Raw genomic sequence first — 14,619 nt, 5'->3', positions numbered from 1 at the left:
AGCAGGTAGGAGGCTGGTGGCCCGTCCTACAGGCCAGGGCTGGGGCTGAGGCAAGGGGGCAGGGTGATCCGTAGGACCAGGGGTGCCCCCCACGGGGTTCCCCTCCTGAGCTCCCGAGGGTCCCAGGCCCTCCTCGCTCACCACCCGCCTCCCGCCGCACCCTCACCCCACAGAGTCCGTCAATGTGGCCTGTGTCCACTGACCAAGCAGGGTGGCCTGCTTCAGCCCTGGAACACGGCTGCCTTAGCTGGAGCTGAGTCTCCAGTGGCTGGTGTGGGACCGCAGAGCCCCACAGTTCTGGCTCTACTGGGGCCTGTTCCTGGTGACAAGGTGGCCTCACACACCAGGACCAGGAGACAGACAGGCAGAGGAGGGTGGGGGAGGGAGAGAGCAACTGCTCACTTGGGCCTCACATAACCCTGACCATCTCCCAAAGGCCTGGCCTCCAAATCCCAGCACACTGAAGGTCACAGAGGACAAACATCTGTCATCTATGAGTCCAAACAGTCCTGACCCAAGGATGTCCAGCCGCAGCACAGGGCACCCCAGGCCTCCCTGAGACAGACCTTACTGTGGTTTCCCATCCCCGTGGAAGTTGAGCCTGTCCCGAACTGGCCTTGTGACCTCACCTCCTCTGGGACTCAGGTTCCCCACCTGTAAAAGGAAATGGGTGAATTAGGACAGTGGTTTTTAGACCTTTGAGGATCTCGGCCCCTTGGAGAATCTATTAAGAGCCCTCGGGACCTTCCCCAGAGGAAACGTTGGCGACATTCACTTTGCATTCCAAGAAACCTCTTTCTGCCCACAGAACTTTTAGGAGCTCGTGGATTAGAACCCCAAATAAGGTCACCTCTGAGAACATTTCCACCTGGGACTTCCTGTGTGACTATGGGCATGATATGACCCTCTCTGGGCCCAGTTTCCCAAAATAGTGACAACAAACCCCATCGACCCCTTACCAATCCATCACCTGAAACTCTGTGAATGCAGTTCCATTTACCCATCAGTCATCAGACGGACATTCATACCCCATGGTGAAGACGGAAACAGCCCTGCATTTTTTGCGTTGAGTAAGGACCCAGACTGTGTCCCTCCTGTGCCTGTCCTTGGGTTCCAGGGTCTAATCTGGCCCTGGCTCAGGGAGGAGGTGGTGACAAATTCTGTAAAGTGTCAGACTTACTTTCTGAGCTTTGCCGTTTGGTTGACTTGGGCTCTTACAATAGCTCCTCCCAGCAGCTGGGAGGTGTCACCAGCTGAGGCCCCGTGGGGACAACTTTAATGAAAAGAGGGACCATCTGAAGGGCAGGGGCACATTAATTGTCAGTGTGGGGGTGGACGTTGCTGAGAATGAATGGGCCTCTCTGGAGCAGGTTGGGAGAGGCCCCTCCCCGCCCGCCACCCCAGCCCCCTGCACCATGGAGCAGCTGGGCAAACCCTTGCTTCAGGGAGGAGAGGAGGCCGCTCCGGTTTCCATGGGGGACAACCTGGCCCAACGGCATCCAGTTTAGAGCCACGAAGCCTGGCCGGGGAAGGCCTCTCTGTGAGAGCCAGGCTAGCCCTGGAGGGTGGAGGGTCTGCCTGGCCTCCTCTTCCCACAGGGCTCCAGAGCCCCACCTGGGCAGCGGCCTCTGGGTGGACTGGAGCCTACACCCCATGCCCAGCCCTGCCCAGTCACACCGTGAGCTGCCACCAACACCGGCCGGCGTGAAGCCCAAGTTAGGTGGGACTCGGCCGAGTCCTGCCCTGCAGGAGCTGACGGCCTCGGGGGGCAGCGGACTGGGCCAGCAGAGGACAGGCGCGTGGCTGGGAACTTGGGTGGGGCATGGTGGGGCACGGAGAGGCCTCACCCAGCCATGAGTCCCAGGGGCCAGCGGAGTCGGCAGGAGTCCGCCAAGAGGGCAGGGGTGACACAGGCCCAGAGGAGCCCAGGGGCCCTGGGAGGCCAGGGGCACAGGGGGGTGGAGGGAGGCCCCCTGCCCGGGTGGCCCCGCTCCAGGCTCACAGCTCTGCAGAGACTCAGCCCTTGGTGGGGCTTGTCCCTGGGGGTGGGCAGCAGGGAAAGCTGGTGGCCAGACCCATGGTGCATGACGAGTGCCCTGGACGGCAGTAGAAACAGGTCAGCAGGATGGGGGTGACTTCAGACAGTGAGCGGGGCACAGAGCCCATCTCGCAGGGCTGGAAGGAGTGAGCTGGGAGGTCGGCAAGTGCCGTGTGGGCAGCACCCGGAGGCCACTCAGAAGACCCTGGTTGTGCTGCCATGAGGACAGCCACCCCGGGTGTTAGGCCTGGAGCCACACGTCCAGTTGATGCTGTCACAGGGCCAGCTGTGGCCACAGGGACGGGGACAAGCAGGGGTGAGGCTGCGTGCGGCAGGGACCCACAGCAGAGGCGCTGCCATCCCGAGGCTGGGAAAGCAGGGAGAGGACGGTGACCGAGGACCTGGAAATCAGCAGGAAGTCGGGGTGGGGGACAGGCAGGTGAGGAGGGGCTGCTGGCCTGGGGCTGGGTGGGGGGACACAGCCAGGGCCTCACCTGTGTGGTGCCTGTGACTGGGAGAGGAGCCCGTGGATGCCATCAGAGCCCTGGGGACAGCATCACCCAGAGAGGAGAGCACCCAGGCTGGGTGCTCAGGAGACGCGCCCCAGGTCCTGGCAGGAAGAAGGCAGGACAGTGAGGGGCCACCAGCAGCTGGCAGGCTGCCCGACCGGCTTCCTGGGCAGGGCACTGTGTAAGCCCACCACCACTTTCCCTGGCACTCGGCCTCCCTCATGTCCCCTGGGCTCCCTGGCTCCTGCCTGGCAGCTCCTGGTCCTTTGGGGGTCCCTGCAGGTGGGACCCGCAGACCTCATTCCTTCTGCGAGGCTGCCACCATGTGGCGGGCAGAGGGATGACAGCCAGGAGCGCCCCACGGCCGACCAGCCTGAGACCCACTGGAAGCATTAGTTGTGGACCTACTGTGTGTGGCCCTGAGGTTTCTTCTGTGGGGGACACAGAGAAGCCTGACCTCTGGCAGAGAGGTGGCAGGAGAGAGGGGGTTCTTGAATCAGAAAAACGCACAGCACCTCTGTGTGGCTCTGGGAAGAAAGAAGGACGGTGGCACCTTCCTCACACCGGAGCCGCCCAAGACCAGGACCTGTGTGGCACACCAGGAGGGGACACTCCGTGAGGGCCACCTCAGGGCTTTTCATAGTCTCCAAACAGGAGAACAGACCAGAGTGCCATCAAGGGGGCCGGGCAGAGGGGACGTGCCTCGGGTGGGCCACACGAGGCTCTGGGGTCTCGGGGCCCCGCAGAGTCCCCGAGAAGCAAAAGTGGCCCAGGCCTGGGAGCTCCTGGTGGCACTGCTTCCTGCTGCGTCCCTCTGCCCGCTGTCAGGGTCCCTGTCCCGCACGGTACATAGGACGGGTCCCCTCCATCCCTGGGCCTCGGGCCTCCACTGGCCCCAGTCCTGGTCCTTAACCCTTGACCCCGCCCCTTCCCCTCCTCCTCTCTCACTCCGTCCCTGTCTCTGGCTGACTCGGTGGCCTTCTGGGTCCTGCTGCCCTGTTGCTGTCCTCCCTGCCCACCGCCGCTCTTCCTCCTGCTGCCCTCGGGGCCTGACGCCTGCCCCCCCCCGCCCTCTCTCTGGCTGTCCCCTCACAGCCTGTCGAAAGCCGCCGACCTGGACCATCACTGGGTGGCCAAGGCCTGGCTGAAGGACATCGGCCTGTCCCAGTACTCCCAGGCCTTCCAAAACCACCTGGTGGACGGGCGGATGCTCCACTCCCTCGTGAAGCGGGACCTGGAGAAGCACCTGAGCGTGTCCAAGAAGTTCCACCAGGTCAGCATCCTGCTGGGCATCGAGCTGCTGTACCAAGTGAACTTCAGCAGGGAGGTGAGGCCCTCCCCCGCAGCCCCGCCTTCTCCTGCGTGTCCACTGTCTGGCCACCCGCCTGGCACCTGTGCCTCGCTCCCTCCACCCATCCTCCCGTCCATCCTCCCATTCCCCCACCCATCCTCCCATCCATCCTCCCACCCAACCTCCACCCATCCTCCCATCCAACCTCTCATCCAACCTCCCATCCATCCCCCCCATCCAACCTCCCATCCATCCCCCCATCCAACCTCCCATCCAACCTCCCATCCATCCCCCCATCCAACCTCCCATCCAACCTCCCATCCAACCTCCCATCCAACCTCCCATCCATCCTCCCATCCATCCCACCATCAAAACTCCCATCCATCCCCCCATCCAACCTCCCATCCAACCTCCCATTCATCCTCCCATCCATCCTCCCATCTAACCTCCCATCCAACCTCCCATCCAAACTCCCATCCATCCTCCCATCCATCCTCCATCCAACCTCCCATCCATTCCCCCATCCATCCTCCCATCCAACCTCCCATCCAAACTCCCATCCATCCTCCCATCCATCCTCCCATCCAAACTCCCATCCATCCTCCCGACAACTGCTTATTTGGCTGGATTCGGGGGAAATGGGGACCCTCACCCTCAGAGAGCCCACTGCTCCTGCAGGACACCGACAAAGAGGCCAGGGATGACCACACCGAGGGACACTGTCCCTGGGAGAGAAGCCGGGGTATTTATGAAAACCAGAGAAGGAGCCTCTGGGGGTCAGGAAGCGTGAGGCTCAAGAAGGAGCTTGAGAGACCCAGGGCGGATAACAGGAGGGAAGAATTCAGCAGAGGGACAGCAGGCCAGAGGACAGAGGTCCGGTCTGCGGCAGTGCAGGAGCCGAGTCCTGCCTGGGCGTGAGGAGTGCAGTGACCAGGGCCTGTGCACGCCGTAGAGTCTGGACTGTGCGGCCCCTTAATTCTGAGCTCTGCCAAGAGCGCGGGGCAGTGACTTCAGCCCAAGGGCCTCTGCACTGACCCCCAGAGGCAGAGACCCCTGGCTGCTGGGCCCAGGCCCAGATGGCTTTCCTGAAAGCAATACCAGAACACAAGCTGTCCAGGGTCTGCAGAGAGGGGCAGAGAGGACTGTCCACCCTCCAACTCCTCTCACAGCCTCTGCAGGGGCCTGGGCACAGGGGACATGAGAACATGGGCCCTGGTCTCTGGGAGACCCAGAGTGCGACAGGGTCAGTCATGACAGTGATGGGTAGAAAAGGACACAGAGGGTCAGGGGAGCTGGTCAGGGCACACGGGGGGCAGTGTGCAGTTGGGGAGCCCCAATGAGGGAGCGTCCCCATGGCAGAAGGTTGACCAGGAGTCCATCCCCCAGGGGACCTCTGAGGGGCAGCAGGCTGACCCCTCTGCAGGCCCTCATGGGTGGCATTTGATGCTGTGTCATTCACCACCCAGAGGCCAGGCAGGTCCCCTGGAGCCCTGCACCCACGGGAAAGACCGCACAGATATTCACTGGGCCCTGCTCCTGTCATCAGGGGGGCTGGGGGCAGGGCAGCTGGGGACGCGGGATCAGAACCCCGCAGCCGTGGCCTCGCTGCCCCGCACCCCAGGGAGCCACAGGATGGCCTGGTGGGGCAGTGCGCACGGCCCTCCTCACACGGCTTGCTGAGACCCCTGCAGCCCAGGGGACCCTCCCTCCACATGTGCCCCTCGTCCCCTCACTGGGCCCCTCTGTCCCCAAAGGCTCTGCAGGAGCGCCGGGCCCGCTGCGAGACGCAGAACACCGACCCCGTGGTGTGGACCAACCAGCGCGTGCTACAGTGGGTGCGGGACATCGACCTGAAGGTGGGCACGTGGCGGGTGGCGGGTGGCAGGTGGCGGGCCAGGCCGGGGCTCCAGCGCGGGCAGACCCCGGGCGCATTTGTGTGTAAATCGATATCCGTTTTTGTGTGACCGCGGCCTCATCTCCAGGGCCTGCAAGAAAACCACGCCTCCTGTCACTCACAGAGGCAGCCACTCACTCCCAGCCCTGGGGACCCTGTGGTGACGCTCATGTCATGAGGGGCACTGAGCCAGCTGCACCCACCTAAGCACGTGTGGGGTCCAGATCCAGGTGCATGTTGAACTCCACAAATAATCACGAGCCCCTGCTGGGGTCAGGGGCCTGCGGGTGACGAGAGCCGCCCCTCTGGGCTCTGAGGGTCGGGGAGGTCCCCGCCAGGCCCCGCCTCGTGCTCTGTCCCCAGGAGTACGCGGACAACCTGACCAACAGTGGCGTGCACGGCGCGGTGTTGGTCCTGGAGCCCACGTTCAACGCCGAGGCCATGGCCACGGCCCTGGGCATCCCCAGCGGGAAGCACATCCTCCGGAGACACCTGGCCGAGGAGATGAGCGCCATCTTCCACCCGGCCAAGTGAGTGCCCGCGGCGGGCCCTGGCCTCAGTCCTGACCATCCCTGGCTGGACCCCACCTAGCCCGACGGTGCCCAGGACACTGAGGTCAGGGGCTGGGAGGAGGGAAGTCCACCTCCCGGGGTGAGATGGCAGCTCCAGCTGCGGCCAAGGGCCTGGGCAGGAGCAGGCTCGTTAATGGTGCTTGTGGCCCAGGGAGCAGGGCACTGGGCACCTGCCTGCTCCAGCGTCCTCACCTGGAAGATGCCCAGGCTCCACCCACAGGCACTGCCCTCCCCTCCCTGCGCCTTAGCCCAGGTGGTCATCCACGGGGCATTTGCTGGGTATGCTGAGTCCACCCTCCTGGTGTCAATCAATCCCCGTCCATCCTCCACACATGAGAAATCCGTTCTAAGGGGCCCTGCCCCCTGCCCAGGGTCAGCAGCCAGCAGGGGCAGGGCCTTGGTGGTCTTTTATTCTACCCATGTGGCGAATTGGACGGCTGGTCGGTCACGGATTGAGCCATCCTTGCATGTCTGGGGCGACCTCGCCTGGTCAGAGTGTGCGATCCTTTTGCACGTGGCTGGGTTGGGTTTGTAATGCTCCATTCGGGATTTTTGCATTTCTATTTAGAAAGGACGTTCGCCCCCAGTTCTTGTCTGATGGTGCTTCTGTCTGGTTTGGGTGTCCGGGCAATGCTGGCTCCTGGAGTGAGTTGGGAACTTGCATTCCTTGGAAGGGTCTGTAGGGTTGTTGTTCATTATTCTTGAAACATTTAGGAGAATTCAGCCCTGAAGCCATCTGCAGCTAGGTTTCTCTCTGTGAAAAGCGTTTTGATGACTAATTCTCCCTCTTTGCTTGTTAGCGGCTTATTTAGATTTTCTGTTTCTTTTGGAGTCAGCGTCAGTGTAGGAGAATTTCTCATTCTCGCAATGAATCCTACAATATTCCCTTATGGCCTCTCTGCAAGGCTGCTCCAGAAGCCCCCTGTCCTTCCTAGGACTGGTCACTGGACTCCTCTCTTTCATGGCTGGTCTAGCTAAGGTTTGTCAACTGAGAAGACAGAGCCCAGATTGACCCTGGGCTCTCTGACTTGGACCTGAGATCGGAAACCTAGACCCACGGGGCCTTGGGAGCCACTGGCCTCTCCCTGTGCCTCTCAGGCTCAGAAACAGGCCCTGGAGAGTGTCCTACGTCTGGGGCGGGTCCCGAGCCCTGGGCTGCCCTTCCCCATCAGCCCCGGATACCACGCGGTTCTCGGGGTGGATCCTACGCATGCCGATTCTTGGTCCATCTCAGACCGTGGCCCTGTGCCTGGCGGAGCCTGCGGACCTACATTTTTAGCCTTTTGGGGTACTTGCAAAGTCGGATGGGACTCTGTTCTGTGAACCTGGGATCCATCAGGAAACGACTTCCCTTCTCCAGGTCACCACCTCCTCTGACCACCTTCGTGTGACCCTTAAACCTTGACCACCACGGGGTAACAGGTGGGCTCGGGGCTGTCCAGGACTAGTGGGTGAGCACGGAAGGTCCTGGTGGGGACAACAGGGCGGGTCCTTGGTCTTGGGAGGCCAGGGAGTCCCAGAGGACCTCGTGCAGACAGGGTCAGAGGAGGGGACGGGACTTGGTCCAGGCTCCACACTTCACACACGTGGAGCCTGATGCTGGTGGCCGGGGACAGAGGCAGTGCCAGCCCCTGGCCCAAGCCCGATGCCCTGTTATCACCCTGTCCTCACTCTGCTGTCCCCCACATGTCCAGCATGGCTCCCGAGTCAAGGTCCCCGGGTGGGATTTCAAACGCCTCAACCCTTGGTTGAGACCCTGACCCACAGGCCAGGGGAACAGGCTTGGGTCAGTTGAGGGACACAGAGTCCCAGGGCATTTAGAGACACTTCTCAGCTGGGACAATCCTCAGCTAAGCCAACTCGGGGGGTGGGGGACAGTGATCCGCGGCTTGTGGAGGGACACTTGGAAGGTGGACGGGGTGCTGCTCACCGAGAGCTCTGCCCAGGACGTCTCTGCTGTGGTCCACGCAGGGAGCCCCCTGTCCACTGCCCTGTGGCCCTGCTCCTCTTCCAGATTCTGGGGGGGGGAACAGAACGGGAAGGGGAGGTGGCCTGGCCCTCTGGGTGAGTCTCCTTGCTCTTGAGTCAGGGTCCCACTAAGTCACCAAGGGTGGCTTTGAACTCATGACCTCCTGCCTCGGCCCCCAGAGTGGCTGGCCACGGGTGTGCCCCCCTGCGCCCAGGTCTGGGCTGCTGCTGACGGGGGGTGCCAGGTTTCGACACACCCCGAGTCGTCGGGTTGGACATCGGGGCTCCCCCAGGCCGCCCCAGACTGAGCTCCCAGGAGGTGACCGCAGCAGGCCTCCCACTCTGTCACAAATGCTGATGTCAGAAGGTGTGGGGGACAAAGGTGTCACACTCCTGTTTCATCTGAACCCCCCCCACGCCCCCATGAGGAGGGGCCATCACCCCATCTTACGGATGAGAATCGGAGGCCCCAGGGAGGGGCGGTGACTTCCCAAGATGTGACAAGGCTCAGGGGCAGCGCTGGCTTCTGCCACCAAGGAGTGCTCGTCCAGTGACCTTCCTCCAGGCTGGGGACCCAGAGGAGGCAGATGAGGACAGGTCCTACCCCTAGCAGGTGTGTCCCCTGAGGGCCTGTGAGTCTCAGATGAGACCTGGGAACCACTGGGGATGCAGGACTGTGGTCTACGTGACATGAGGACGTGAGTTTCGGGGACAGGGCAGAGTGCTGTCGTCTGAATGTGACTTGTCCCCATGAGCTCATGCAGGACCTTAATCCCCAAACTCTCGGGACACTAAATCCAGCCGCAGTGTTTCGAGGTGGGGCTCGGGGAAGTGATCCTGACAGATGAGGTCACTAGGGTGGAGTCCCCTGGCTGACTCCCGGTGGCTTAAGAAGCAGAGGGACAGAGACCCCACAGAGAGATACATACACTCTTCCACCACGATGTAGTGCAGCCAGCGGGGACCTCGCAAGAGCCCGCACCATGCTGTTGGGCCTTCCCACCTCCAAAACTGAGCTGAATAAACCTCTTTTCCCTATAAGGTAGCCTGCCTCAGGTATTTCACGATAGTAACAAGAAACAGTGATATAGCCAAGATGCCCCTTCTCCAGAACTGTCCACAAAACTTACCCCCCCCCCAACATCCCTTTGCTCAAAGCCTGAGTGACTAGAAGTATTTCCTGGGTCCATCGGAGCCTCCAAAGACCTTTGCCTTGTGCTTGGCCAATTCCCTGGCACTTTTATGTTTTCATGGGTTTTGACCCAAAATTATGTCCGGGGGGTGGGGTTGGATTTCAGCCCCTGTGGAAAAAGCCGGGAGGGAAGATGTCACGGCCCAGTGGTGGCAGGGGCCTACTGGGCTCCGCTGTTCAGGCGAGGACACTGAGGCCCAGGCCACACCCTGCACCAGGACACAGCCAGGGGACAGCTGAGCAGGGACTCAAACCAGCTCTGTCCTCAAAACCTGTGACGTGTGGTCGCAGCACTCCTCAGAGCTTAGTGCCTCTCCGGGACCCTCCCCACAGCCTCGTGGGGATGTGCGTCATGAACCCCGCCCAGCCCAGGTGACCCGAATGCTCAGGGACCAAGCCAGTCCACACTCACCTGCCCTGAACCCAGGGTGAGAAGACCCCATCTAACTCCCGATCCTAGAGCCCAAGCTCAGCTTCCATCCCCGCCACCGTGGGCTTTGGGGTCCTTGGACAAGGGCACACCCGCTCTGGACTTCGGTCTCTTCTTCATGAAGAGCAGGAGAAGGGACCCAGGGCCCTTCCCACGTCACTAACCACCCATGCTCCACGAGTCGGGAGGATTTAGGGCCAACAGGTGGCTGTGGGGCTTAGATCTTCGTGGCTCCTCTCGGGAGAACTGTTCCCTCCCACGGACCCCCGGGATCTCATCCCCCGGTGCAGAGTGAGGGCGGTCACCCGTGAAGCCCTCCAACCCCACGCTGGTACGTGGCAGCCCGGGCCGTGGTTTAGGACTTGGCCCCGTTTGCCATCACCCTGTCACCACTGTCTCCAAGGCACCCCTCCCGCCCTGGAACTTTCCCAGAAACGTCCCCAGATCAGCAGAAGCTCTGGCTCAGTCTGTCAGTTTCCCGCTACTGGGAAAAATGCCCGGCGGTCACCTCACGGGTGGGAGGGGGTGGCCTGGCCCACGGGTCTCACCACCTCCGAGTGGCACCAGGCCTGGTGGGGACACTTCAGATCCAAACTATAGCAGCAGCTTAAAAGGTATTAGAGGGCATTTCTCGCGAGGCCCGTGGTGCACGCCTGTAAGCCCAGCCGCTCGGGAGGCTGAGGCAGGAGGATCGCAAGTTCAAAGCCAGCCTCCGAAATTGAGTGAGGCCCTAAGCAACTCAGTGAGACCCTGTCCCTAATAAAATACTAAAAAGGGCTGGGGATGGGGCTCAGTGGTCGAGTGCCCCTGAGTTCAATCCCCAGTAACAAAAAAAAAAAAAATAAAATATAAAGAAGTGCATTTATTTCTCTTAATGAGCCACCTCCGCGGTGGCCTGAACCAGGACACAAACTCTGGCCAAGCAGACCCCTGAGCGCCTGCTGGCCAGAGCCGATGCCCTTGTAATGACCTGTCTCTGGGGTCCAGCTGCCTAGGGGACCCGCGGGGCTCTGAGCGCCAAACCCCGCAACTCCAGGATCGGAGAGGTGGCTGGAGGCTGTAGAGAAGCCTCTCAGGGTCACATGGCCAGGAGCAGACCCAGACACAGGGGCTTGGGCCCCGCAAGCTGGACAGGTGCCGTGGCCCTCAGTCACCGCAGGGCCACCCCCGCTGCCAGAGAAAGCCAGGGCCGAGCGAGCCCGGGTCCTGGGGCGGCTGGACTCAGAGGGCAGGTGGGGCACCGGAGCCCAGGACGCAGGCCGCCGGCCAGCTCCGCCCACAGGAGCCCTGGTTTCTGTCTCCAGGGACAGGCAGCTGGCACAGGGGCCGGCACACCTCCTCCAGGAAAGGTCAGAAGAGGGTAGACTGGGAGCCACAGCAAGAAAGGCCCAGGAACGGGGCACTGACCGCTTGACACGGTTTGCAAGTAGGAGGACTTACACACACACCAGGGCCAGCTGTCGGGGCCAGGCCGCCGTCGGCCAAACGGACTCTACGGCGTCTCGATACTTTTTCACAAAAAAATGAATGGAGGAGTGGGGGGGGGCCTGGATTTCAGTCAGATCAGGAACAACTTCCTGTGCTTCTCAGGTCACACCTGATTCAGCTCAGCTCTTGGGATTCTTCCCTCCAGTCCTCCATTACCTGTAAGTGTTTCAGCTTATGAAGAGTTCAGAAATTTCGGAGTCTCAGAGACTCGGGGACTTGGGTTTGGACCTTGGCTCTGCTGGTGGCAGCTGTGTGACCTTGGGCAGATTGGTCACCCTCTCTGCGCCTGCTTCTCCTCCTCTGTAACATGATGGGCAGGCAGTCCCTGTGTAGGCGTTCGGTGCCCCTGGGAGGTGCCCAGAGAGTCCCAGCAGCCGTGACCCTTGTCACCGCTGTGCACGTCCCTGGGTGGCACAGGTGCCTGAGCCTCTCCTGCTGATGCACAGTGCTGTGTCCCCAGCTCCACAGGCATTCGCGAGGTGGAGCGCTTTGGAACGCCACCGGGCAGGGCCTCCAGCGTCACCCGGGCAGGGAAAGAGGACAGCAGCGGGGGCAGCGGCAGGTACAAGACTGGCCGGGTAAGTCGCTGGTGGCCACCCAGGGGCCCGCTCCTGCGAGAACGCTCCGTCCTCTGGCCCCACTGTCTACTCCCGGCCTCCCTCTGTGGCCTGTGACGGTGCAGCAGGGGGCAGGGTCTTGGGGGCTTTGGGGACCACCCCGGAGGCCACTTCCCAGGACCCGTGGGACGCCTCGGCCTGATGACAAGAGTCCCCATGGTCCCCACGGGGCTCGGAGTGCAGTCTCGCCCGCCTGCCCTGTGCCTGGGCCCGGGGAGGGGAGGCAGGTGCGGCCTTCACCCTGGAGGGAGGCCTGGCTGGCCTGGGGTCTGAGGCCAGCACTGACCAGTGCAGGAGATGACCTTTGGTGACCCTGGCCACGTGGCCGGGAAGCTCCTGCAGCCAGGGTGTGTCCTAAGGGGACCCTGTGGACACAGGTCACCCGGGCGACACAGGGCCATCTGCTCAGCAGCACCGCCCAGTGTGAACTGTCCCACCGCCACCCTGGGGTCAGGATCAAGTCACCCCCCAGGACGCTCCGTCTAGAACACGCCTGCAGCTGGGTGACACCCTCCCCAAAGGGGTCAGAACTTGTCCTTGGGGGCGGGTTCGGAAAATCCCACCTGTGCACCGTCACCCGACCTCAGGCCTCACGGCAGGGACGAGTTAGGAAAACCATCTACAGAATCTCCTTCGGGGAGAAATATTATTTTTTAAGTGGACAAACCGTGGTCTAGAGGGAAAGGCCGCTGTGCAGTGGCCCACACCTGTAATCCCAGCACTCCGGAGGCCGAGGCAGGAGGACACGTTGGAGGCCAGCCTCAGCAACTTAGCGAGACCCTGTCTCAAAATCTCAAAGTGAAAAGGGCTGGGGAGGGGTCAGGGGTAGAGCATTCGCCTGATGTGCACGAGGCCCTGGGTGCAATCCCAGCGCTGGAAGGAGGAGGAGGAGGAGGAGGAGGAGGAGGAGGAAGAGGAGGAGGAGGAAAGAAAGGGGGTGGAGAGGGAGGACGGGCCACATCAGGCAATGAACAATACTAACCACCTTCGCCAGGTGAGGACAGAGACGTTGACAGAAGAGCACGCTGGGGGCCTACTGTGCGTGGTAACAGCTCCCACTGTGCGCCCACACTGCTCCGTGCTCGGCAGACAAGATTTCTACCCTAAATGACCTTCAGAGGTTGCTGGGTCTCCCATTTTCTAGCTGAGAAAACTGAGATTCAGAGAGAGGCGGTGACAAACCGAGGTCACCCAGCAGCAAGTGGCAGAGCAGGGACCCAATGCCAGTCTGAGTCTCCAAAACCAGTTCCTGCCACGCCAGGTGGTCTAGAATGTTCCCTCTGGACCTGGGGAGGCAGTCAGACCCCGCGCCCCTGCTGAGCTGTTCTCACAGGGGCTTTCCGTGCCCCTGTTCCCAACGCTCTTCCTCCTGAGCCGCGGGGAAGAGGTTCTCATGAATCGATGTGATAAAACTTGTCCTTACCCTTCGTAACCCCCTGAGTCTTCCCAGTTGGGGACAGGGAACTGTCTCCTGATATTGATTCACACAGTGGTCGCTGTCGCCTGGAGCACTCAGGTAGAATGACTAACAGGAGGAGCACAGAGAAGTCAAGGGAGTTACTCAAGGTCACACAGCGAGACTAGAGACACCACATTCCCCAGGCCTCGGACACTCAGTTCTTGTCTCTCTTCCTCCTGTCCCTTGCCCTGTCCTCAGCTGCCCCTCGGGAAGATAGGAAGGGGCTTCAGCAGCAAAGACCCGGATTTCCATGACGACTACGGCTCTCTTCAGAACGAGGAGTGCGGTGACGATGACGCGCAGGCCGGGCCGGAGCAGTACCGTCTGGACGGCTACAGCAGCCCAGAGGTCACCAATGTGTAGGGAGCCTGCGTGGACAGAGGCCACCCTGGCCCCAGGTGCTGACCTGTACAGAGCCACCTGGGGCCGAGGAGCGCCTCTGCTCCGGGTGGATCCCCACAGACTGCGGCCAAGGACACGGGCGCGGGGCCCAGGAGACCCGTGGCCCTTGGCCAGGCGAGGCGGAGCCCGGGCTGACCACACACCCACGTGCCAGCAGAGAGCAGGGCCAGGCAGGGCCACTGGAGGCACCAGGGAGGGGCCACCAAGAACCCGGGCTCCGACCTGGGTCAGGACTCGCAGCAGACGGGGCGGGGCACTGGGTCCACTCGCGGGCTCCATGTCGGGTGGACCTGCAAAACGCTGGTCCCCTGGGCCACCACGGACACCCTGCCTCGTGACCACAGCAGCAGGACTGAGTTCAGTGACAATGGCACAGCATGGTGACGAGTTTAGGATCTGGTGCAGGAAACGTTGTCACTGCTAACCAAACAGCTATGATGTCCCTGTCACCTGAAACAGGTGTGCTCACCGATGCGCCGAAGGAGCCACAGACCCCACAGAGTGAAATCAGTGGGCGCTACGGGGGGACCCTCCAGCCCTTCTCCTGACCCACGTGGTTTTGCTGTGTGGTTTTCCCCCAGTGGCCTCCCTCTCTGTGCCTCAACGTCTTCATCTATGATACTTCTGAGGATTAACCTTGGCTAATGTCTGTAACACACTTTGAACCCTCGCAGGAGACAGCCGGAAGTGACGGGGTGGGCCGGGCTCTAATTCCCCAGCCACAGCACGAGGACCTGACCCTGGACTGCTTCTCTCCTG

The 14,619-nt window shown here is 61.8% G+C and overlaps 1 protein-coding gene across 1 annotated transcript in view; it reads left to right on the top strand.

Moving 5' to 3' along the window:
- Positions 1-14,052, top strand: part of KAZN (kazrin, periplakin interacting protein) — a 346,502-nt gene extending 332,450 nt beyond the window's left edge. Inside the window, exons 12-17 of the mRNA XM_081307588.1 lie at positions 3,643-3,874; positions 5,593-5,694; positions 6,096-6,262; positions 11,843-11,960; positions 13,657-13,893; positions 13,928-14,052. Of these exons, the coding sequence (XP_081163714.1) occupies positions 3,643-3,874; positions 5,593-5,694; positions 6,096-6,262; positions 11,843-11,960; positions 13,657-13,821 (784 nt within the window). The 3' untranslated portion in view covers positions 13,822-13,893; positions 13,928-14,052. The remainder of the gene's footprint in view (positions 1-3,642; positions 3,875-5,592; positions 5,695-6,095; positions 6,263-11,842; positions 11,961-13,656; positions 13,894-13,927) is intronic.
- The last annotated feature ends 567 nt before the right edge of the window (positions 14,053-14,619 follow it).

Source organism: Spermophilus citellus, assembly GCF_964194105.1.
Source record: "Spermophilus citellus genome assembly, chromosome: 9".
Lineage (NCBI taxonomy): Eukaryota > Metazoa > Chordata > Mammalia > Rodentia > Sciuridae > Spermophilus > Spermophilus citellus.
The sequence above is the reverse complement of the archived record's forward strand: the minus strand, read 5'-3'. Positions and strand labels throughout refer to the sequence as shown.